General features: G+C 35.7%; 1 protein-coding gene and 1 long non-coding RNA gene across 3 annotated transcripts; both read left to right on the top strand.

The window, feature by feature from the left end:
• The first annotated feature begins 2,750 nt into the window (after positions 1 to 2,750).
• LOC125669744 (receptor-type tyrosine-protein phosphatase kappa-like) lies at positions 2,751 to 24,481 on the top strand. 2 transcript variants are annotated; one of them, XM_048904475.2, is made up of 14 exons: positions 2,751 to 3,021; positions 16,846 to 17,037; positions 17,164 to 17,352; positions 18,166 to 18,873; positions 19,070 to 19,160; positions 19,452 to 19,737; positions 19,917 to 20,004; positions 20,694 to 20,770; positions 20,968 to 21,004; positions 21,944 to 22,044; positions 22,391 to 22,507; positions 23,386 to 23,534; positions 23,745 to 23,880; positions 23,969 to 24,481. In XM_048904475.2, exons 1-14 carry the CDS (start codon positions 2,961 to 2,963, stop codon positions 24,056 to 24,058), a joined length of 2,322 nt encoding a protein of 773 aa, XP_048760432.2. In that variant the 5' UTR covers positions 2,751 to 2,960; the 3' UTR covers positions 24,059 to 24,481. The 2 variants fall into 2 exon arrangements, with proteins under 2 accessions (XP_048760432.2, XP_056019407.1); XM_056163432.1 differs by lacking the exon at positions 18,166 to 18,873 and having other exon boundaries at positions 2,791 to 3,021.
• Positions 5,495 to 6,232, top strand: LOC125667305 (uncharacterized). The gene is made up of 2 exons (XR_007367124.2): positions 5,495 to 5,651; positions 5,949 to 6,232. It is a non-coding gene; the product is annotated as an uncharacterized LOC125667305 (long non-coding RNA).
• Positions 24,482 to 25,692: the final 1,211 nt, after the last annotated feature.

The raw sequence follows: 25,692 nt of genomic DNA on the forward strand, positions 1-25,692 counted from the left end.
TTGTTAGGCCGTTCTTGGCACACTGATTTTGACTACGGATAAATCCGTTTACCTGATGAAGATATAGGGTTCACGGAGGGTGTGACCGGTCGACAGGGGATGTTTATTCCTCCTAGGCACCTGATCCCACTGGTGTATCCAGGGGTCCGTGTTTGTCCAACTGTCTATTTTGTATTGCTTGTAGGAGTTATGAGATTGATCACTGTTCGTTATCTTCACCTTGCTTTCCACACAGGAACACCATTTGAACACCCGTACTACATGCACATACAATGCAGAAAATTGCAAAGATTCTGGAAAAGCGAAGCCTCAAATGAGCTACCTTGATCAGAATGACTTTGGATTCTTGGTCTGACATTGTGTACGCCTCTGTCCACCTAGTAAAGCAATCACAAACAACGAAAATGTATCTATTATCCGCGAACAAAAATGAAGACTCTGGAGCTCAGTTTGTGGTAAAGGCTTTCGAGCAGCACATATAGCACAGCTCTTGCATTACTCGTCAATGGCCGATTTGGTGGGTGGTCATTAAAGTTTGTTAAATCCTACTTTTCAGTTTGCCTGCTCCTAGTTGACCAGCTGATGGAAGGCCATTGAAGGTCTTTAACACTGATGACTGAAGTCTCTTTGGGACTATCAGTTGAAGACACCTTTTCTCTACATCTGCACTATAGAAATTTCTGTAAATAGAAGACAGTCAATGCTTTGTAGTTCGATGTGGAATTTATTTCACGAGTAAGACATTATTTTTTAAATTATATTCATGAATGCGAAGCACAAGTGATAATATTTAGTTTAAATTTTTTTGTCTTAATAGTGAAATAAGCATTTAATTTTCTGTTCATTACATTTTCTTTGGTTTTAGAACATGTTGATTAAAAATTTTAAATGTTGTATAGTAATATACAAGAGATGTTATTTTCAGTAGTGAAAAAAAAAACAAACAATTTTATTCAATGGATACAATGTCACTGTTGAAAATGTAAAGGATTCCATTCTCTATCTGCAGTATATCCCATTGCCTCCATAATTTCTTTAAACTTGATATACCATGAGACACTCTGTCATGATCGTCTATAGAAGCTAGAACCAAAACTATATCTCGGTCATCTAATTGCGCTTGTCCTATTTGGTCCGACTGCCAACCATTCAGAATGAAACCACGTGGGGTACTAAAAATGTGATTGTCACTTCCTCTGGTACAAACTGTATAACTTTGTTGATATTTGAAGTATCGTTTAAGTTGTTATCATCGTCACTACTATTTTCATTTTCTTTTTCCTGTCTTGAGCACGATTAACATGACCCCCTTGAGAAGGCGTCCGCATTGTTGTGTTTACGTCCAGGTCTACAATGATTGTTACATTCTAAGTCCGAAATTCTTTCAACCATCTTTCTGCCTGTCCAGTTGGTTTCTTTAAGTTCCTTATCCTTGATACTGCAGCTTTATCAGTTCTCAGCTATACTTTCTGTCCATACAAATATTAAAGAAATGTTTTCAATGATTGAATTACTGCAAGTAGCTCCTTCCTCATTATGTAGTAAAATACTTCGTATCTGTTCATCGACTTGCTCTTGTATGCGATACGCGTACATTGTCTTGAACTTGAGAAAAGTATTGAGTCGATTGACTTGTGACTAGCATGAAAGGTGAAGATAACGAACAGTAATCAATCTCTTAACTCCTATAAGTAATACAAAATACAGAGTTAGGCAAACACGAACCCCTGGGTATACCAGAGGTGGGATAAAGTGTCTAGGAGGAGTACGTATCTTCTGTCGACCGCTTACACCTGCCGTGAGCCGTATACTTTAATCAGGTATACAGAGTAATCCGAAGTCAAAATCATCAATGTGTAGGATAAACGTCAAGTCAGGTAATGAGTATGCTAGAATAGGAGTTGAAGTCAGAGCTTCTTTTGAAATCTGTAAATACCTTGTCTGCAGCCTCCGTCCATACAAATTTGGTATTCTTTTCGGAGAACGTATGAAGAGATGGTTTTTAAAAACTATTTTCATAAATCGCCGATAATACGAACAAAGACCAAAAACTTATGGCATGTCAAACGTTGCAATATTTGATCTTTTCCAAACATGTATCTACCCTCGGCAATGAATATGCATCCTTAACGGTTACATCATTTTGTAGCCTATAGTTTATACAAAGCCTACTGGAGCCTTTTTTCCATGTTATAAGTACTATATTTGAGGTCCAGGGGCTAGGCAAAAGTTCGATTTGTAATATTTTCTCGACTTCTTGTTTCTTTATAACTCAGTTTGCTATGAGAAGTCGCCTGGAGGGTTGTCTAAGTGGCACAGCGATGCCAGTGTTCAGCCTGTGCTTCACCCGTTCAGTTATCTATGTCATCTAATGTAAGTGAAAAATGCTCTGATACTTGGTAAGCAGATATATTTTTTTAAAAGCAGTCTTGTCCTGCTCTTCTAAATACCCCGAACTCCTATCAAATAAATTCTTTAAATGCTCAAGCATAACATCTGTTGTTTTCCTGTTTCCCAGTGTATCTTATGCAAGCTTGTTCTCCAGATTCGCTCAACTCCCTATAACTTTCACAAGTAATAGTGACCCGATTCTTTTGTAACATGACTTCTTGATTGCCGTAATTAATAATGTTTATATTTGGCCCCATTTGATCATCAATTTGCTGAGATATAATTAGAATTTGACGGATCTTCCTCTCAGACCATATGAAACTTGTTGAGGATCCAGAACATTTTTGAAAAATAAGCATAGCTGTACCACGGTATCCCTGCTTTCCGTTTCATTCATTGATAAAGACATAATCTATCCCTAAAGTGAGAAACTTCCGGGATTTTATTTTCCTTGTTCTACATAAAGTTGTGGGAGTTAAACTTAAATACAGATCGGGAAACGTTTATCGGGTTTTCTGTTTCTGTCGTGTTTTGCGTTTATCGGATCCATCGTGTATCGTTTTATTAAGATGGAAATAGAAGGAGCAGCAATGTGTTTCCTAGTTCTAATTTTTTCCATTAACAGTACTGGTAAGTTGTGGGGTTTTTCAAATCCTTACTGATTTATAATAACCACATACCAATGTCATAACAATGAGAAAAGTCTAGCTTTGGTATAAATTTTACAAATTTTTACAAAATTGATTTCATGTACGTTTTACGTTGTTGGAATCTGGTCAATGTTTTTCATTGAATAGAACTTCTGAATTGTACGATATGTGTTAAATGTTTTATAGATCTATTTCATTTAAGGTAGCTCCATCCTCATTTAAATTCTCATTATTGATAGTTTAAAGTGAGAAAAAAAAAACTGCTTTAATTTTTATTGAATATACAATGTAGTTTGATTTAATCAATAATCATAGAAAAGACGTTAGAAATAAATATAGAGAAGTATTAAATACTTTCAATTTCATCTCTTCTTTTTTCTTTAAAAGTTTTTACAACTTTTATAAATAAAAACATTCCGGCCCGCAAACATTACGTCGCAATCAAATTTCTACGCTGTTAATTTTCAAATTTTTCGTGTTTTTCATCTTTTACTCAGTTAAACCGATAAAGTTATTGTTAAAAATAAAATTATTGTTAGTTTCTAAATGAAATTGAAAGTATATAATAAAAAGGTTATAGACTTTGTATGGGAAATATGACGACCTCGTTTTTTGTCGCGAACGGACCGAGCTTGTCAAAATAAGAAAATATCACATTTTCAGTCAACAAAAGGATACAAAATACATAAAACTGATTAAAATGGAAATTTTTCTTATTTCAACAGTTTCAAAAATTTCTATTTCATGCAAAAAAATTATATATATATATTTACCACCCCCGCATTCCGCAAAATGTTCACTACATGGGGTGTTCCGCACACTAGGATCTTTTACTTGTTATTTGTGCACCCTCACTCGCGCATTCACATCAATATTTGGATTTCCATTCATGCCACCCTTCCCATACTAAACGTAACATTCCATACAACATGGCTAGACGGATATGTACAATAATTACGGATACTTCATTACGGTCAAAAAGACTGGAGGAATTGAAAGTATACCTTCGGCGACAACATTATCCGGAAAACTTCATTAATGACGGAATTACCAAAGCACGGAACACACCTATATCTATCTTAAGAAACTCCCGACACGAAGAAAACGATGTAAACAACGATATTCCTTTTGTAATTACGCATAACCCACGCAACCACAATATTTTTGGAACAGCTAGAAGATTTTTTTTTTTCCTATATTAGAACAATCCCAAAATCTCAAAAACCTGATAAAAGAATCTCAAATAAAAAAAAAACAGCAGAAGACCGGCTCCTAATCTGAAGAGAATTCTAACGCGCGCCCGATTTACTACGGAAAATTCCAAATCCGTGCAAAAATGTGGTGATTCACGTTGCGGTACATGTAATCATCTAGAGGAAGGCAGAGAAAAAATTCTTAAATGCGGCAAAAAAATGTACACCAAATTCTAACATGACATGCAAATCCGAAAATGTAATATATTGTATGACCTGCCTTACCTGTAAGGAAAACTATATCGGACAAACCAACAAACTGAACGCCAGTGAACGCCCGTGTGCGCGTCCGCAAGCAGCAAATTCGCGATCCAAGTATCAGAAATTCGCCGTGTTCCGAACATTTTGACAATTGTGGTCATGGAGATTTCAACATATTTCCATTTTATAAAATGTATAATGACTGCGAAATTTCCAGAGTTACAAAGGAGGAATACTTTATAAAATTGTTTAATCCCAAACTTGATAGAAAATAACTGTGTAAAATTGAACTGAACTCTGTAATTGATTTCCAATTTATATACTTTCGATTTCATCTCTTCTTTTTTCTTTAAAAGTTTGCGGGCATATATCACACGATATATGCCCGGAAACATTCCGGCCCGCAAACATTACGTCACAATCAATACACTAAGCCGTTTATTTTTCAAATTTTTCGTGTTTTTCATCTTTTACTCGGTTAAACCAATAAAGAAATTGTTAAAATAAAATTATTTTAAGTTTCTAAATGAAATTGAAAGTATATAATAAAAAGGTTATAGACTTTGTATGGGAAAATATAACGACCTCGTTTTTTGTCGCGGGCGGACCTCACAAGCTCGGTCCGTCTACGCGCCAAAAAACTCGGTCGTCATATTTTCCCATACAAAGTCTATAACCTATAAATATTGTGTGTATTATACCGCTACTGGTGTAGTTTATTATGACGTCACAAAGGACAATTACTTACGTCGTGATATATTGACGTTACTTAGCAATATTATTTCATTTTATAACTGTCTGAAGAGGCATTAAAGCCGAAGGCGCTAACAGTGAAATGTTATTCGAGTTTCGTGTTTCTTTACTTTTATTATTGGATATATATATATATATATACATATATATATATATATATATATATATATATATATATATATACATATACACACATATATATATATATATATATATATATATATATATATATATATTGTGCCGTTACCTATTTTCGATAGTATACTAATTTCGATAGGTTATTATTTTTAACGATCATTCGATAATTGTAATGTCATTTTTCGGAATGTTTTTCCCAAAATCAGCGTCAGTAACAAGAAGTGTCAGATAGCCAAAAAGATCGAGAATTACGCTTTTCAAAGAGGTAAGACTACAATTCTGTATGCATATATTCTGAAAACGCCATTTTTCCCAATGCCAAAAAAAAACCACAATGAAAATCTGATTATTTCCCGTCGAAAACAGCGTCCTATTCACCTATGCTGTCGTCTGATAATAAACTCAAAGCTGTGTTCTAAAAATAGATAAGCCTCTCTTTGGGTGAACTATCGGTTCAAGAGAACAGTATGGAAACGCATTATAGTCATAATACCATACGTTTTTTAAAAAATTCTCCGTTTTAAAATTTGTTTTTATTGATTTCTTGTTTATTTCTTTGCAGATATTTTCCATCCAGAGAGGAAATTATAAGAATGATGATCCAGAGGCCTTGGGCAATGCTTTCCAGTCGGTAAAATATGGAATGAGTGTCCATGCTGAATTGTTACTGCCAAATGTTTCAAGTCCCCTAGACAACTTTAAAATATGATAAATGGGCGTAATAACATTGGGTGTGTGTCTTCAGGACCTTCACCACTATTGAAAATTGTTTGAAGTTGCTTTATTTGTTCATTATTTAATGTAATCAATTTGGTCGAAAAAATCAGAATAAAAGAATCATTCTATTTAATGTTGTTTTAACACTAACAGCGCGCCATACTTACTATCGAAAATAGGTGACGTCAGCCAAAACAAATTTGATTATGGCGGATCTAACGAAAGTTGAAATGCTACCTGGATTTTGATAGTTTTAAACAAAAAACAGCATATATTCATTAGATAGAGTTAATTGATTAGAACAGATAAAATTCAGGTGAGAAATAATTGCTGAATATATTAAATATGTAAAAATAGTACTGCACTATCGAAAACCGGTCACACCAGGATATATATATATTTTGAGCATATTTTGAAACCTCCATTGGGTAAAGGGTTATCCAGTTTGGTCCTTACTATCATGTCCTTCGGGTTTCTGGGACATCTGAAGGATGCCATCGGCGGTTCCTTAAAAACACCAGCCATTCGTTTGTTGGCATGCAGAATGGGCAGGTGTTTCTTCAGAATACCGTTGATGTTCTTGAGGGCGGGATGATACGTAGTGACCAATGGAACCCTGTCATTCTGAGGTTTTTCTTTATACTGGAGGAGGGACTGTCTGTCCTGTAGTGACATCTCATCAATCGCGGATTGTACCTTGCAAGGATCATATCCTCTGTTAGTGAGATTAGTTTTGAGGATTGTTCCTTGTTCTTGAAAAATTCGCGTAGCCAAACCCTTAGGTACACCTTTTAAAGTGTGGGGTGGATGACAACTAGATGGCATAAGGTATAAATTAGAGTCAGTGGGTTTGGTGTGGAGATTAAACTCAATTTCCCCGTTTCTAAATGTGGCTGTGGTATCCAGAAAAGTGTTACTTGAGGTGGAAATTTCCACAGTAAACTTGATGGAATTATGGAAAGAGTTTGCCATCTCGATAAAATCGTCCAGGCTTTCACGACCGTTAACCCACTTCATCTCAATGTCATCAATAAAACGTAGCCAACTGAGAGGTTTAACTGGTGAATAATGTAGAAGTCTACGTTCCAGTCTCCCCATAAAGATGTTGACATACGATGGTGCCATTTTTGTTCCCATAGCTGCGCCACTTATTTGCAGGTAGTGTTCACCATTGAACATGAATTTATTGAACTTGAGGACATGTTCAAAAAGCTGAATGAGTGATTCGGTTGAAGGACATTTAATTACCCTATTGTTCCAAACCTCTCTACACGCCTCGGTACCCTCGTCATGTGGAATGTTAGTGTAAAGTGAAGTAACATCCATGGTCACAAGGAGGGAATGGTCTGGCAGGCCCGATGAGGGTGTTCTATTAAGGTAATCAGTGGTGTCCTTCAAGTATGATGGTAAATCTTCTACGTGCTGACGGAGATGTAAATCAATGAATTCAAAGATTTTCTCCGTGGGATGTCCGATGGCGCTGACTATAGGACGGCCTGGCATGTCTTTTTGTGAATTTTAGGCAGTAGATAGAATAGTCCTGGTCTACAGTTGTTAGGACAAAGCGCTCCCAAAATATTGTCACTGATCTCGCCCTTGTACATTTGCTGGAGGGTTTCGGTGATCTTGGTAGAGAACTCTTCGGTGGGGTCAGACTGTAACTTTTTATAAAAGCGTTCGTCTGAGAGCTGTCTATGAGCCTCGTTTAGGTACTTGTCTTTGTCCATGACAACAACAGTAGAACCTTTGTCTGTCTTTTTACAATATTATCCCGATTTTTTAATGTTTGCATTGCCGACCTTTCGTCTTTGCCGAGATTATCTCGGGTTGAATCCGGCTTTAAAAGGATTTTGTTTATTTCTTCCTCGACCGCCTCGATGTAAGACTCTAAAGCTCCACATTTGCCTGGAGGTGGTTCCCAAGTGCTTTTGGGTCTGTAGAGAGGATGCTTCTCTAAAATGTCAATAGCATCTTGGGATGGGGAGGCACTGTTATCTTTGGAGTCCTTGTGGGAGAAATGTTCCTTAAGCCGTAGTCGGCAGAAGAATGCTCTAGTGTCCTCTCTTATTTGTTGATCATTGACTTCACGTGGAGTAGGGCAGAAATTGAGGCCCTTGGAAAGAAGAGAAGTCTCAGAATTCGAGAGAGTGACACTGGAAACATTTAAATCCGGGCATATGTCAGTCGAGTTTTTGTCGTTAATAGTGATGGTTTTCCTTCGTTTGAAGCGTCTCGAGCGATTCTTCTTGATGGTAGTAGAAGATCGTTCAGTATGGTGTGTACGAGCTTCATTGTTTCTATCAAGGATGCCATCACGCTGGAATTTCTTTTGTTGGACCTTTTCCAGATCGGAAGTCAAGGCCGTGTTATAAGTGGTTATAATTCTAGAAGCCTCCTGAAATTCAGTTGGGGTGGTATCCAGTTGGAGAGATGATTCCAGTGAAATGATGTCACTCTCAATTTGCCCTAACTTGTGCTGATCCCAAGAAAGACAGAGTGACATCAGTTGCATAGAACATCTCCTCAGGATAGAGCTCCAACGTCTCTGAAAGCCTCTAGATACTGGCCCTATATTAGGGGTGACATTGAGGCAAAACCCTTTAGGTATAATGTTATGTTCAATGTATGTTTGAATGTTGGACACGCGATGTTGTGTTTTGATGGCTTTTTTGTGGTGTTTTTTGAGAGATTTGAAAGAATGACTTTTTTTGAACGACATAATTATGAAAAGAATCACTGAGCCTGTTGGAGAACATTTCAACCTAGATGGCCACAAATGGGAAGACATGACTGTCGTGGTTAGTGATCACAACCAAACCTGGAGCTCCACAGATAGAAAGAAAAAAGAAAAATTCTGGATGCACAGACTAAATTCATTCCGTCCTAACGGCATGAACAAAATGATTGACTTTGCCAGAATGAACATTGGCTAAACCTATTCCTGATATGACAATGTTATTCTCCCTCTGATCAACGACAACGGTTTATTTTTCATAACTTTATTTCTCTTAAGATATATGCGTACCGCCTCATATTGCTTTCTAGACGTTCCGTCCCATTATCAATCCGTCCCTTAGTCGATTAGTCCCATTACCGATCCGTCCCTAGACTATCCGTCCCCTAGTTAATATGTCCCCTAGTCGATCCGGCCCAGAAAAAAATAATTACTTTTTTCCAAGCTATTTACAGTACTGAATTGGTTTAATTCATTTGCGTATTTTATCTTCATGGTGTGTGTGCCGCTGATATCTTCTGTCATCAGGTAGGATGACAATGATATGATGTTTTGATATTTGACAGCTTTTTCAAAGATCATTATACACATCACAATATTCGATAAAATGGGCTTCATTTTCAATACAAAGAATATTTAGGTTACTGTAAGCTCGTAATTAATTATCAACGGTTGCACAACAATGCAGTTATAAAACTGTTTTCATTCAGGTGTTTTCACAATGATCAATGGACAGGGGACACACATTTACATTGATTGCTATACATATTTAAATAACGATGTTTCTACAATAGTTAATGAGCACACATTTTCATAACCATCGCACTTCAAACAAAAATTATAAATCCTGAATAAACAATTTTATTTACACGTCTAACTTCGGCAGTTATCTAATAGCAGGGGCCCTACTGGGCAGTCTTCGCTATAAATCTACTTAACACCATCGTCAGTTATCTAATTTTGATAACTAGCTGCAATATATATGCAAAAACGTCACTTTGTCTTAGGTAATTATTCATTTATTATATCTTTGATAAAAAAAAAATTGGAGGGGCCGGATCGACTAAGCAAAATGGGCCGAATCGACCATGGGACGGATCGACTAGGGACGGACCGACTGTGGGACGGAACGACATGCTACCCCTCATATTACCAACGATACATTGCCTTGCTTCACCAACTGGATGCATAGCAGTACCAGCACTGCCAACATCGTTGGCACTCATCAACAAGTTCCATTTTTAGTTTCTTACAAGTAACCAATAGTTTAGACATTACGCCAATTTCATTTACTATTATCTGAAATTTAGATTTTCAATAGTTTGATCTAGGGGAGAATACCACGATGTACGGATTAATTGTTTCACCTTTTGATCGGCCAAGTTAGTTCGTCCATTAAGGAATTTCACACTTTATCGACTGATACCACAGTGACCAGACATGATGAGTTCACGCTCTGATTCTTATTCTTTTTTGAGTTAATAACAGAGCCTGCAACATGTAATCCGCTGGAAAAGTGTTTAGCTAGTTTTGTAGTGTAGCTTTAGTGCTTATTATGTGTTTTCTCCATAATGTAATCCTTTCCCGTCCTGACGAAGGGACAGGTTGTCCCGAAAATTTGACAATTCCAATTGTTCATGTCGTTGGTCATTCTAGTGCTTTATATATATATATATATGTTGGGGAAACTACAAACATCAGACTTAGGACCAACAACCACCGATCAACCATCAAAACCAAACGCGTGACCGAACCCGTAGGGGAACATTTCAACAAAGAAGGTCACATTTGGCAAGACATGCAAGTGGTTGTTATTGATCATAACCCATTATGGACCGATGCAGAGAGAAAGAGCACGGAAAAATCCTGGATGCACCGTTTGAAATCATTCCGTCCAGGTGGAATGAATAATTTGAATGATTTCACGCGCATGAATCCAGGATAAATCCTTAGTTAAAATCAGTTTCTATAGCCTAATCGCCAAAATTCACCCGATAAGATATCTTATTTTGTTTGATTAATATAAATACAATTCGTTTCCCCGGTTTCAAGGCTCTGACCTTGAGTTCCTTTATTTAACCTAGAGTTCCTTGTTTAGCCATAGCGAGGATTCCCAGGATTTGCGATTGTTGTTTGACCTTCAATACTTCCTAATTATGTTAGAACATCATAAGAAATCATTACAATTATGAAATTTTATAACTCTTTCTCTCTCTCTCCCTCTCATTTTTAAAATAAAAAAAGGGGGGATGATAATAAGGAAAAAAATGTATTGACCTTGAAGACTAGTATTTTATTAATATATCATCTTAAGACCTCTAAACTATGGTAAAACATTATTCTAAATCAACATAAATTTGGATTCGCATAGCTCTTTATGTTGCGATATCAGAATTTCTAGAATGCGGCTTCAATTTGTCTGACCTTGAAAAATATATTACCTTGAAAAATAATATTGAATCTTTTTCCTTAGACTTCTCTCCCATTCACCTATTCGATTGTTGATTTTAATGCTAGATCAGTGTCCTTTGATTGACTTCGTTGTTTAATCGTGTTCTTCTGGCAATCATTATTTTTCGCTGTTCACCATATCCGAATCATCAATGGTACGGACTACCTAATATTGTTTTGAACTTAATCACTCCATATCATTATCTTCCCACCATTTTATTCCATAATCACATTGTTTTGTAAGTTTTCCCTCTAAATTTTTCTGATTTCTGTAATTTTTCAAGAATAATTTTATTTTCATCCCGACCCGACCATGGTACAAACTCTCTAAACCATAGTCAGTAAACACGCTTTACAACGTAACCACCACCATTTTTATCACTCAGTACAATAGTGTATCACTCTTCTCACCAATGTAGTTTATCGATACTTGTCGTTTTTGTGTGTTATTTGTTTATGTAATATATGTCTCTTGATAAAGACGCGGGTTGCGTCGAAAATTTGAGTTTTAAATAACCAACAGTGTCGTGGCCTTTTCAGTGCTTTTATATATATATATATATATATATATATATATATATATATATATTGTGGATATCAGAACATTGTACAATAGACATACAATAGAGAAATTACTAGTTATTGTCTTTAACAACATGTTTGATATAGATTCATTGATTATCTAATGAAAATACAAACACGAGAATAAGCCTGTTTATAGTGCTGTCAAAATCGATCGTGAAGTCCAGTCTCGGACTTGAATTTCTCGAAAAAAATCTCAACAATTAAGTTTGAGTTTTTTTCTACATGTATTTGAGCAATCACGGTATGAGTAAATCTTAGACTTAAAGACCCCCCCCCCCAAAAAAAAACATCGTACGGTTTCTTCACGGATCACTGAATGTGGGCGGAGCTTATCCATGGTCAATGTTATTTACCTGGCCAAGAGATCGGCTGCTGTGTATATTTTTATGATATACACAGGACACTTCTCAGGTTATCACAAATTATGCTTAGTGTCTTGATTTGTGCAAAAAAATAAAAATAAATAAATAAAATTTCTACCTACATGCATACCGCAGTTCTATTTCCCGTAAACTTTCAAACTTCGTCATATTTATGTATTGTAGATAACAGGTTTAGCCCATTTCTAAACCTGTGCTTTTCAAAACTTCTAATTAAAATGTTATATATCGTATATAAATAATTTCCTAAATATAATATTACCCGGCGTTTCCGGGCACTTCCTGGTGTCCTGGGAGTTCGCGGTGTCGTGGGTGTAGTAGGTAAAATATCCATGTTTCGAGAAAATGAATAAATCCAAGTAGATCTGTGTACATGTACAACCAAATGAAGAATGATAAAGATACCCCTCAATAAGGACCGTCTGTAGGTTTCTGTAGCTGTAGTGTTTGTGTAATGGTGGTATGGTATCCCAAACAGAATCTGACACGAAGTCTACACGCCCTCCTCTCTCTCTTTAGGGTTTCTGTGGACGTAGTGTTTGTGTAACGATGGTATCCCAAACAGAAGCTGACACATAACTAGTCTCTCTTCTCTCTCCCTTACTCTCAATCATTGACTAAATTAGTAATTATTGTCATACGTATGCAACATTATTGTCATGCCATATTACTTCATCTATCTTTATTATTGCTACAGTTTTACATCTCTCTCTCTCTCTCTCTCTCTCTCTCTCTAAATATAAAGCCGAGAAATATCTCAATTACTTGTTTATGCTATTTCACTATTGTTTGATTTCTGATTGTGTAATTTATAATCCATGTGGTATCCCAAACAGAAGCAAATTTTTTTTTGCTACTGTAACAGTTTTACGCATTGGCAATGCAAGGTGAAGATAACGAACAGTGATCAATCTCATCACTCCTATAAGCAATACAATATAGATAGTTGGGCAAACACGGACCCCTGGACACACCAGAGGTGGGATCAGGTACCTAGGAGGAGTAAGCATCCCCTGTTGACTGGTCACACCCGCCGTGAGCCCTATATCCTGATCAGGTAAACGGAGAAATCCGCAGTCAAAATCAAAACCAATATAATCATTACATGTTGATGTGCTGCGCCAATAAAGAATTGTTCCTTTTTTTATAACGTCAAAATAAATCATTAATAGAAAATATTCCAATAACTTATGTTTGTTTGTTTTGTTTTTTTATTATTATTATTATTCTGATTGTTTAATCTATAATACATGTATATACATGGAGAGAGAAAATTCAATGATAAATTGCATTGTGTAGGGGACGTTAGCCATTAAAATAGTCAATGCTATCAAAACTCAGGTATACTGGGGCTTTCCTTGAGATCTAAAGACTGCCAGTCATCATTAGCCCTGATTATTATCAAAACATCTTTCTCAGGTAGCAGTAGACCACAGTCTCTGCACACGTCAATCAACCTAAGCTCTATTGTTAAAAGTTCGATTGACCGGTGGCTTATCATTGATCACCACACAGGTAAAATTTGGGGGCGTTAACTTAAAGTTGGGTCTTTAAGTCCAAATTTCGACATAAGTTCATGCCAGGTAATGTAATATCCAAATGAATGTAATTCTGCAGAGTGATTCTCAGTCCATATTTATCCAACTCTCTATTTTGTATTGCTTGTAGAAGTTATAAGATTGATCACTGTTCATTATCTTCGCCTTTCACAGTCTATTTATACTAAAACAAAATCCTCAAGAGTTCATTTCTATAAATTATAAAAGGCAAGTTAAAAAAACAGATTAAAATCTGAATTCCAATAGTAAGGAGGAGAGGGGTTAAAAACTTCCGTAAGTTTAAGTCATCCGACATCGATTACACTTAAATAGTGGGAAAAGAAATAAGACAAGTGACTGTTAATTACATTTTAATGAACATTTAATGGTTTTAATGCACACTTTCATTTGTGAATAAACAGCAGAATAATTATTCAGTGTTATTTATACTCATATGTTTTACCTGTTATAAATCGATTAGTTTCAACATTCATCATATTTAGTTTTAAGGGGGATCTTGATGAAATCTATGCGAACTTACTTTATTGCCAGACGATGAACTTTTGATCTCCTCCCTTACTTATTTACGTTTCCAAACGCCGTTGTTAAAATAGTATGGCATGAAACTCCCAGCGGTTTAAAATTAGGTCACATGTCAACAAACAGCAGGTAGTATAGGTGAAATAAAAACAAAAATGTTAACATAACTCAATCACTACATTGAATTGATACATACTCATATCTTCTAACAATATAGATATGCAAAGTTTTATTGCTACTAGATTAGAAATAAACAATTACTTTTGTTGCACTTTAGATACGCAAAAATTCAACCAGTTTAGTTACAAACATGATCAATCATATATCCAAAAATAATGCAACGATTCAATAAGAGACATTTTGATCACTCTTTTTTTTTTTCGACCAACGTGTGCTCCATCTCTAAGTGTTCTGTCAAAAACTGATGTTTCAATCAATAGGAATTCATCCATTACATGCTCAAAGCGGGTGTGACCGGTCGACAGGGGATGCTTACTCCTCCTAGGGACCTGATCCCACCTCTGGTATGCCCGCGGGTCCAAATCTCTATTTTGTATTGCTTATAGGAGTTATGAGATTGATCACTGTTCGTTATCTTCACCTTTCATGTAGTAATTAATCTCAATCGATGTAGTTTCATTTTCAAATCTATGGACATTTGACCTGCAAGTCTTATTACGTTGTGCACGCAAATGAGTATAACTTTTGTGGACAGATTTATGCTGAGGAAACCGAGGGGCCATTGGATAAAAGAATATTTGAACTTAGATTTCAAATCATTAATATAAGTGATCAACTTTTTATAATTTCAATTCCCGGAGCCTTTCATTTTGTCCAGAATTTCAGACAAAATATCATACTAACTGCCCAATGTTAAGTGCCAATTTTCGTAACCATCAAGAAAATAAAGGCACTATGCTTTTCCATATGGATGCAATGATAATGTTATGTTCGTCTTTTTTTTTCAATGTAGTGGATGTAAGAAATCTTTCAAGTCTACACGAGGATAATGTTAATGAAAGGTGAAGATAACGAACAGTGATCAATCTCATAACTTCTATCAGCAATACAAAATGAAGAGTTGGGACTTTTTCCCAACACAAAGACCTAAGCGTAGTCATGGATATTTTTCATATACATGTAAACAAGAGACACAATGGACCACAATGCTCACCTGATCCTTTTGTCCTTCATATGGTTTCAAAAAATATTCTAAACATTCTTTATTCCCTGAAAATATTATAACCCATATTATAGATAAGCTTCTGCCGAACGGAGTCAAGCCTTAATCCAACTTAAATCTACACAACTTAGGGAAGACCAATGTTCTACTATATCCATGAATCATGTATCATGTAAATCTTTATACCTGAATTCAGTCACTCTAACCCCATGCCCCATTTTTATTCAAAGATGTACAAATTTTCTCCATACATTCTCATGTAAATTTTTGATACCGTATCGTGGCCCAAACCTACCCCCAGACCATTACCTGATATAGCTAGGAATAATCACATACTAATATCACAAACTATTGTCCTCCTACTCTATGAAAACAGTTCCCTGTAGATTTCCACATAAAACTTCCAATTCTGGTGCAGTGATTCTTGAGTAGAAGATTTTCAAAAGTCGCCCCCATAATTTCACTATTACTTAATCATATCCTCCATTGAAAAGGGTGTGATCCTTCATTTGAATAATTCTGAACCTGTAATACACATTGATTCGTTGAAACTGGCCAAGTGGTTCTGGAGAATTAGTCAAAAATGTGTAACGGGCAATCAGACGAACAAACGGACAAGGACAACTGATGATGAGTAAAGCTCACTTGAACTGTTTAGTGGTACAAAGGCAGGGCCCACGTAAAATTCCAGTAAAAAGTAATGGGTATTTTTAAATTGATTTCTACATGTCTTTAATTACATGGAATTTTGAGATGAACTAGGTGGCGATTTAGATTGATCATATATGAATATACTGAAATAGAGATTAGAATGTTATACCATTTGGTTTATTATCATTTTTCCTCGGTAAACTTATGTATTCTAGATTAAAAGTTTCATACATTTACTCTTCAGATGTGAATTCGAACCTAAACAAAATCATTGCCTGTGATGACAACACACATGCAAGCAAGTGACAGATATATTCTTGTTGTTTTCTCATGGAAATCGACAGTTGCAAGTGTTTGAGCATTTCAACTGTGTCTTCTCTGACACAATGCCAATCAGTATTTCAGATCGGTAAAGTTAGCTACTAATTTGTTTAGTAACCAGCAACTTGAAAGGAACTCCTTATCGTCCAAACAAACCTGATGGATAACTATACTCAACCCATTAACCTGTTTCTTGTAGCTTGTTATTAGAATTTAGCATTTCTTCCTTGCAGTAGCTGCCTACTAGTATCGAACTTTTCCAGTTTCTAGTAGCTGCCTGCTAGTAGCCATCTTTTCTCTTAGTAGCCTGCTACGAGTTTTAATATTATAATACAATTGATTTATTTTTTATTTTAAAGGTGTTCGTAGTTTAAAATATAAAGCAGTGTCTTTGTACCCCGGAAATAGAAAAATTACCTCAGCCGCTGAGAGCGCAGTAGACGGTGATCCCTTTACATTTGCTCAAACGGACGATGGAGTTGGTAGCTCTTGGAACATAGAATTTTTTGAGGAAAGGTCCATTTCGTGTTTTGAACTTGTCGTCAGTGCAGGTGCGTTTTATTTGTTGTCTACAAAAGGCACTGTGTTTATTATGATTATTCGTCATATGTGACCTTTTCGTATTTGATTTTTTAAAATGCGAAATCTCGGTTACTTGATCGTCTTTTTCATTCCAGGATCATATGACGTTAATGTCAAATCTAGGGACCAAGTCGACCAAAACTGCACAGAATTTGAACTAGACCCAAACTTCAGACTTCATCATAATATTTCAAAATGTTGTAATAAAGAAATGAAAGGGACTGAGTTCACGATCACAAGAAGAGACAAAGGCCCCCTACGACTGTATGAAGTACAATTTGAAGGTAAATACTTATCTCAAGGAATGATCAATTGGAAATGATATTACATGTTACCAAGATATCAAGTAAAACTGTAAATTATCCAAAGAAATTCATTCAGTAGATCTCAAATTACATGTATGTAAACGTTTCTGCTATCGTTGTAAAAATTATCTTAGAATACGATCGATATCTTTACGAGAAAAAATTAGGAAATACTAGGAAAAAACGGAAAGGTAAAGATAGCGAACTCTCCTATATAAGAATACAAATTAACAGAAAAGCAAACACATACCCCTAGATTTAAAAACTGGTCAGACGCAGAACATTTATCGAATCAATTGACCACTTGTACATGATAATGAGATACTACTACATAAATATGGGAAGTTGAGGCTGACACCATAATAGACATGCCTTTTGATTAAGACTTTTTAACGAAACTTGTGTGTCAAGGTAAGTATCGGAACGATAAGGAAACATTACGACTATGGTATTAAGCCGCATGGATACATGTAGGTCAACAATGTCGGTACTTCATGTTCTAACTTCTCTTTATAATCGAAAATTTGTCGACTAGAAAGTAAAACAAAATAAAATTAAACAAAAAACAAAGACAAACAAACAAAACTGAAAATAGGCACTCCTCTATGTACAATGCTCTGTGTAATTATTACATGGCGTCTAGCGTTCATGAAAAATAGTACGTGTACTCTATTCAGATGATGTATCATTTGGCATGTAAAAAAGGATAGGAGACATATGTGCATCTTGTTAAACTATTCGTTGCATATTTTCTGTTTTTCTGTATATAGAATGCATCTGCATATTTTGCAGACTGTCCTGACGGTCACTATATGGGTGAGTTTACGTGTATCAAGTGCAGCAATTCCTGTCAAAGCTGTGATTCGGTTAATGGTAATTGTTTAGCTTGCGCTGTCTCTTCCTGGTACGGCAATGCATGCAATAAACAGTGCAGCAATTCCTGTCAAAGCTGTGATTCAGCTAATGGTAATTGTTTAGCTTGCGCTGTCTCTTCCTGGTACGGTAACGCATGCAATAAACAGTGTCCCTACAACTGTTCTAATGGAAAATGTGATATAAGCACCGGGTTATGCCACTCCTGCTATCCGGGACACTACGGTTCGACCTGCCAGCCTTGTGCTACGGGACGCTACGGGGTGAACTGCGGCAAATCATGCACCCGTGGATGTGAGGGGGGTTGTGAAAAGGAAACAGGTCACTGCTATAAATGCAAAACAGGATTCTTCCAGCCGCCATATTGTTTTAAATGTAATGACTCCATATTGAATTGTGTGGCGTGCCATAGTGCACAAAAATGTGATGTATGTGACACTGGATACGAAGGAGAGAAATGTATAAATAGGGACGCTGTGAACTGTTCTAAGTGTGAAGGTTCGCCATGCTTATGTTCGAGGAAGTTATCTACTGTGAATTCGAGTGAACTTTGTGAAAATTGCTCCAACGTTTACCACAATTCCACACCTCAAATAATGAGTTTAACGACCGAAGGTCATCCCGTTCGTAAGTCAGTTTACGCCTCTTCAAGTTTCACAGAATTTCAAAATAGAAATGAGCTGCTACTACATTAATGTTACACTGTGGTTACACATACACTGTGATTACATGTAGTATCTATATACAGATGTATGGTCAGCTAGTAACAGAATTAGCTTTATTTTGTATTTTACATATGTACCCATTTTATCTTGTAAAATAGCGAACAATGGAACCAATGAGACCATGTTGTTGACAATACTGTTTGGAATGATTATATTGGTGCTGCTTCTTATCCTCCTATTGCTGAAAAGGTATGCTCTAAAGGCCATATAAACAATAATTCAAATTATCAAGCAAGCACTAATTGTAATCATTTGGACCAATCTCAGCATGCTCAGTATGATTTAGTGTGGTGTTTATTTTTTAAGGAAGATGGTTTTGTGGTGTTTGCTTTTAAGTGATTGATGTGTGATGTTATCATGCTAATTATTATCTGAAATGCGTAACATGCAAAAAAAAAAATTATTCAAAGTTATAGGAATCCATGATTTTCATAGTTTGCAAATGATGTTCTAAGATGAAGAAACATTCATTTACAACAGATTAAAAGTACTAAAGGCGAGCGAGAAAGTTGGGCTTACACATTCACGTGAGCAAGCTGAAGAGCTGTACGTAAACGTACCAGTACCTCAGAATATTATGGGCGACGAGGCCAACTCCATTTTTCTAGAAGAAATAACACATGCAGATGATATCGATGAGGATGAGGTTCAAAGACTGGATGTAGAGTACACTAATACTATAGCAAACAGGATTCCTGTGGATACATTTATTCAATATCACAATATTCGACGGGAAAACAATCTGTTGGAGGAAGAGGAATTTGCGGTATAAGTCATCGGTTAAATTTCTCATCAAATTAAAGAAAGTTGGGTTTGATTCCAATCTGAATATTCGCAAATCAATTCAATTTAAAGAAAAATATAAAGTTTGGAATGTTTCATGTAAATGAATTGTACGTTAGTGTACATTTATGATTATCTCGATTGTTAAAACATACATTTCAGAAAATTGCAACTGGATTAATGGAAATGTACACTGAAGCAGTAAAGAAAGAAAACATATCTAAAAACCGCTACAGACATGTTTACCCATGTACGTAACTTAGCTAACACGATATATATATATATATATATATATATATATATATATATATAAAAACACCGCTACTGTCATTACAAGACTCGACATTTCACTGTCGATTTCGACGACACTCTATTTATTCATGTTGATTACAAATACCGTGTCTCATTCGAAATTGATGTTTGAAAGATACGATACTTTGTACAGAATACTAAATGTACTCTTATTACATGTATTATTTATGGCTTTTTTGTTGTTTTTGTAATCAAGTATTTTGGAGGCACCAATTAAAATATAGGATTATCACAATTAATAATATAAAGGGGTATGGATGTGTGTTGACATAATGGAAATGACCTTATATGCTAGATTTTGACAAGCTAATTAATCTAATTTAATTTGATTTAATTATTTATTTTAAAGAAGCATCTTGAAAGTAAAGAGCGTCGTTATCGACATCGCGCTAGCTAGCTAGATACATAAATATTGGTTTTTATTTGAATGTACGCGCATCTTTGAGAGCATCATACCCGTGAAAATACCCCTACTCCATGAAAGGCGATGATAACGAACAGTGATTAATCTGCATTTAAATAATCATGAGGCTAACATACAACATACATTATAAAATGAAACTCTAATGTATTTCGTGGGGATGAAAGTGTTTGATTCTATTAATAAATGCAATCATTATGTTGTAGATGACTTTTGTCGAGTTGTGCTTGATACTTCCGAAGAACAGGGAAGCAATGGCTACATCAACGCTTGTTATGTTGAGGTTAGGATAAGGGCTCTTCCATTTTTGAGTGTATCGTATTTAGAGAATGACTATTACAGTTTTTCAACAATCATGTATTTCTATGAAATTGACCTTATATACCTTGTAATATTATATGGCTCTGCTTTCCTTTCCTTTCATCTTTCTATATTGTACAACCTTGAAACCTCTTTCATTAAATTACGTTTTGTTTTCAGGGTATTGAAGGAGATCATGCTTACATTGCAGCCCAAGGTGACAAAATGAAAAACAAAGCACCAGGAAATAGAAAACATAGCTTTAATTTCTATCATAACTTTTAATACATTTCATGAAAACGTAAATGAATACGAAGGGGGTTGTGTAATATATACGAAGCAAGAGAAATATGTAATTCAGAAATATCAATCGCTCCTATTTCGCAAATTCTATGATCGTTATAACAATCTAGTTTGCCAATACAACCTGTCATAGGGTCAATTACTGTGACGTGTTTCATACCAATTGTTGGACCGTTCTTAGCAAATTGAGTCTGACTACGGATTACTCCATGTACCTGATCAAGATATACATAGGGTTCACGGCAGATGTGACCGGTCAACAGGGGATGTTTACTCCTCCTAGGCTCCTGATCCCACCTCTGGTATATCCAGGGGTCCGTATTTGCCCAACTGGTTTTTTGGTGTGTTTTTTTTGGAATTCCTTATAGGAGTTATGAGATTGGTCACTGTTCATTATCTTCACCTTTTCTTCTACAGTTTTATATACGGGTTTTACTATATATGTGGATGATTAGAATAACCAGTATTTTTTTTTTTTTTTTTGTTAGAACTAGAGCCATTTTTCTCATACAATTGTATATCTTGTTTTATTTTTTTTTATGTCGTAGGAAGAAAATTATTACATTAATAATAATGTTTAATAACATATTTCTCAATGTACGTTCCTCTCTCTCTCTCTCTTTACGCCCGTTTAAACCATTGTGATACAACTGTCTAGATAATACGTAAGGAAATCAAACTATATCTCGGGTATGTTGAAGATTTGGGTACGTAGATAGAATATGCTTTTGAATTATTATGATATCATAGAACCCTTTTATATATATATATGTGTGTGTGTGTGTGTGTGTGTGTGTGTGTGTGTGTGTGTGTGTATAAATTGTCATGTTTGTGAGATCGTTTTACTTTGTAGGACCGTTTACTCCCAATACCTTGGTTGATTTCTGGAGGATGATATGGCAGGAAAATTCCTCCAGAATTGTAATGCTGACCAACTTATTTGAGGGGGACCATGTAAGAACATTTATCTTCATAAAAAGCAGTAACATATCTAAGATCATGATTTGTTCTTGGGAATAAATACTGTACATGTATTCATATTGAAACTAGTTCTTCGTTATTTTCAAAGTTTTCTTGAATCGATGCGTTTCTATAAGGTCTAGAGTTCATAGTCGTTATTCATGTGTTGATTTTGCATGGATTAGGGATAGGTTATATTTTCACTTAGATCTAAACTTCATGGTATTACTCTACAAGGTAAACAGCTACACGCAATAGCCACGGGAATATTGTACGAACTATTATTTTTTAATTCAAGAAAGAAAATATTCATTCTTCATGTTTTGTAATATTTTTGCAGATGAAATGTCTGAAATACTGGTCTGAAGAAGAAATTGAGATTGGAGAATTTGTGATTAGTATAGAATCACAAGAAGAACACGAAATGTACACGATTAGATATCTAATTGTGCAAAAGGTACTACGACATGAACAGATGGGAAAAACATAACTAAACAGAATGAAAATCAGTTTTAGGGCATTAGGAAGTCAGCTAAAGTTGGGATTCCAGTGCACACACACTTTCTAATATGCGACCCACGATAACGGAGAATATTTCGTATGAAGCTATCCTTGCAATTACCTACCTTATCAGATTCTTTTCTCATTTAGAGTCACCTATAAATAATTATTTAATACTTTTCTATATGTTACACAATTAATTTCGTTGCTTGTTTAATGAGATGGGGTTCACGGCGGGTGTGACCGGTCGACAGGGGATGCTTTCTCCTAGGCACCTGATCTCACCTTTGGTATGCCCTACTCTTGATTTTGTATTCTATAAATAGAAGCACTGTTCTTTGTCTTTGCCTTTTAACTGATCAACAAGAAAGCATTTTCTTGACCTGTATGTATAAGAGCCTAACGGACATGTACAGTCAAAAGGAACAACTATTTTAGTGCCCCCATGGTGTAAACTTTTTCTTCAATGCTCTTATTTGCAATTAACAAAATATGCAATATGTAAACAAAGTACAGTCAACTCTCGATAAACCGCCACCTTTTGTTCTTTTGAATTTATGACGTTATAACGAATTTGGCGATGAATTGAATTTTCGCCATCTTGGGGAGAAAGAGTTACTTTTCTTGTATATGTAAGAGTTATCTTTTCGTTATACCCATTAACAATTTTTCAAGTCATTTTCCTCTCACAGGGGAATAGATATCACTTCACAATAAGCGTAAATTCGTTATAAACGTGTTCGTTATAAGCACGGTTTACTGTAGTTAGAATTATTGCCTTAACCATTTTTCCATGTTAAAAATATGTCTAAAAACTGTTCAACTGTCTTTAAGGATGAAGAGATGAAAAAAACTACTCACTATCACTTCACTGGATGGCCTGATCGTGGAGTCCCTGCAGATGTGGACAACCTTTTGTGTTTCCGTGACCTGGTCAAGAATGGCCGACCAGAATCTGACGGACCAATAATTGTTCACTGCAGGTATAACAAAATTGGAAAGCCATTTAAGGGTCTTAAGGGTTGCTGTTTGGTGCACAATCGATGTTGTTTATGCATGTTTGTAGTGTGCATGTTTTGTGATGACTGTTATGGCGATTAAAGAAGAATGACAAAAGAGCGTTACTCATGTGTTTAATTTCACGGGGAGTTGTATGTACTCGATCACTAATTGTCTCGTGCGGTGTTTTGTAGTGCTGGAATCGGCAGGACTGGGACATTCATTGCTTTGGATTATTTGCTGGAGGAAGGATCCGCATCAGAAAGTGTAGATGTCATTAACTGTGTCTCCAAACTCAGGCAGCAAAGAGCACATTCCATACAAACTAAAGTACGGTGTATTTTTTATTCATATATTGAACTTCAGACAGCTAGAATATCCTTGTAGAATTAACAATCTTAATTTCATTGCATTTTAGGAGCAGTACACATTTCTTTATGATGCTCTTGCACAGGGACTGAAAAATATACGACGAAGATCTCTGTATCACGTTGTAGATGAACTCTGAAGTTTCAGTGGTTTTATTCAGGAGTTGCTAACCTTTTCCGGGTCGTGTAAAGTATCGCTGCATACCATTTGGCATAGATTTGTAGAACATAGAATACTGTGAATTGTTTTCATTTATCTGTATACAAATTAATGAAGTCATATTCGGCAGTGATTTTTTAGATGGATCTTCAAACAATTAACAGTTCTTTTCTATGGAATAATGGAAAAGGAAAATATCCATTGGATTTTGTTATTTATGTTCTTGTATTTGCTACCTTTATATTCTTCACCAAAACGTTCATCAATACCATGTCATCAAAATTCAATGGGATATCTTAACCTTTGTCATTGTGGTTAACATTTTATTCCGAAGATTGAATATATGTATTAGTATCATTATTATCTTATTTATTATTATCATTAAACATAATTTGATAACTTATGCACTCTTGAACAAAGATTTTGTTTTTCATTTCTGTAACGTTATATTTCATTGATTAACAAATGGATTACTCTGATTTTTAGTTTAATCATAGTAATTTCTTTCAGCAAAAAAAATCTTTTTATTCCAGTAAAACGTGCTAAACATAATCTAGGAATCATGTGTACACAGTGAAGCCCATTCATTTTAACTGACTGACATTCTCTAAATTAACTAACTGTGGCCGACAGATGATTAATTACATGGAACTGATGTCCGTCATATGAATCAATGAAAAAAGGTTCCACAAGTTAATAGGACAGATGGCTGAAATGATATAAAAATTATAGGCCATTTTGGCCTAACTCCATGAAAACGTTAGAAACGTTAGGCCCTAAATAAATATGAAGCAATGCTGCAAAAATGTTTACATCTTAGGTTTTACACGAAAGCAGGACTCGAACTCCCAAACTCTCGGTTACAAAGCACTCAGCTACCGCGACCGGAAAATCCGATGTTTCATAGGGTTTAATGCCCATCATCAAGCCTGACTCTCTTCAGCGGAGCCATTTTTCTTCAAAACTGATTCCCCGCAGATTGCTGCTACACGCAAACAAGAGAAGCGAGATCAACAGGGGTACCAGTTTATCATCATTTTTCTCAAAGTAATTTTGATTGGACGGAAGTTTTTCGAAAACCAATCAAAATCTTCTTTACAAATAATCGACTGAGTACTTGAATTATGACGAACCAAGACAGATTGCGGTTATTTACCCGTGGCCAGAAAACACTTCAAAACGATCGGCCATACAGACGGAATAACGAAAAATTCACAGGCCAAAATGGTCTTTCTGGTGAATTTTAGTTGGCCATTTTGAATATTTCTCGGCCATTTGCCGATGGCCGACGCCAAACTGAATCACTGATACCCCTCACAATGAACGCCTACTAACGTTTTCTATGAAGTCCCGTAGTGACCTTGACTTTTTATCCAAAAATCACTAGGGTTCTTCCTCTCTGGATAACAAAGCTGCATATGGAGTATCAAATCAATCAAACAAAAAATGTCTGTGGAGTGTCTAGAAGCTCAGAATTACATACACTCGCACACATACTCACTCAAACGTGATATCCCATCTCGCGAGATTAAAAAAAAAACCCAACCACGTGTATATCACAAAGCAGAATTACAAATAAATTTTGAAAAAGCATACTCCGCACGTCCGAAACGG

This window comes from Ostrea edulis, chromosome 4 (assembly GCF_947568905.1).
Source record: "Ostrea edulis chromosome 4, xbOstEdul1.1, whole genome shotgun sequence".
Taxonomy (NCBI): Eukaryota; Metazoa; Mollusca; class Bivalvia; order Ostreida; family Ostreidae; genus Ostrea; species Ostrea edulis.

Excerpts from the sequence above, each read along its gene's own strand:
- LOC125669744 (XM_048904475.2), top strand. The coding sequence starts at position 2,961 with ATGGAAATAGAAGGAGCAGCAATGTGTTTCCTAGTTCTAATTTTTTCC. Across the intron at positions 19,738-19,916 it reads TGGAGGAAGAGGAATTTGCG|AAAATTGCAACTGGATTAAT; the intron begins GTATAAGTCATC and ends CATACATTTCAG. Across the intron at positions 20,005-20,693 it reads CTACAGACATGTTTACCCAT|ATGACTTTTGTCGAGTTGTG; the intron begins GTACGTAACTTA and ends ATTATGTTGTAG.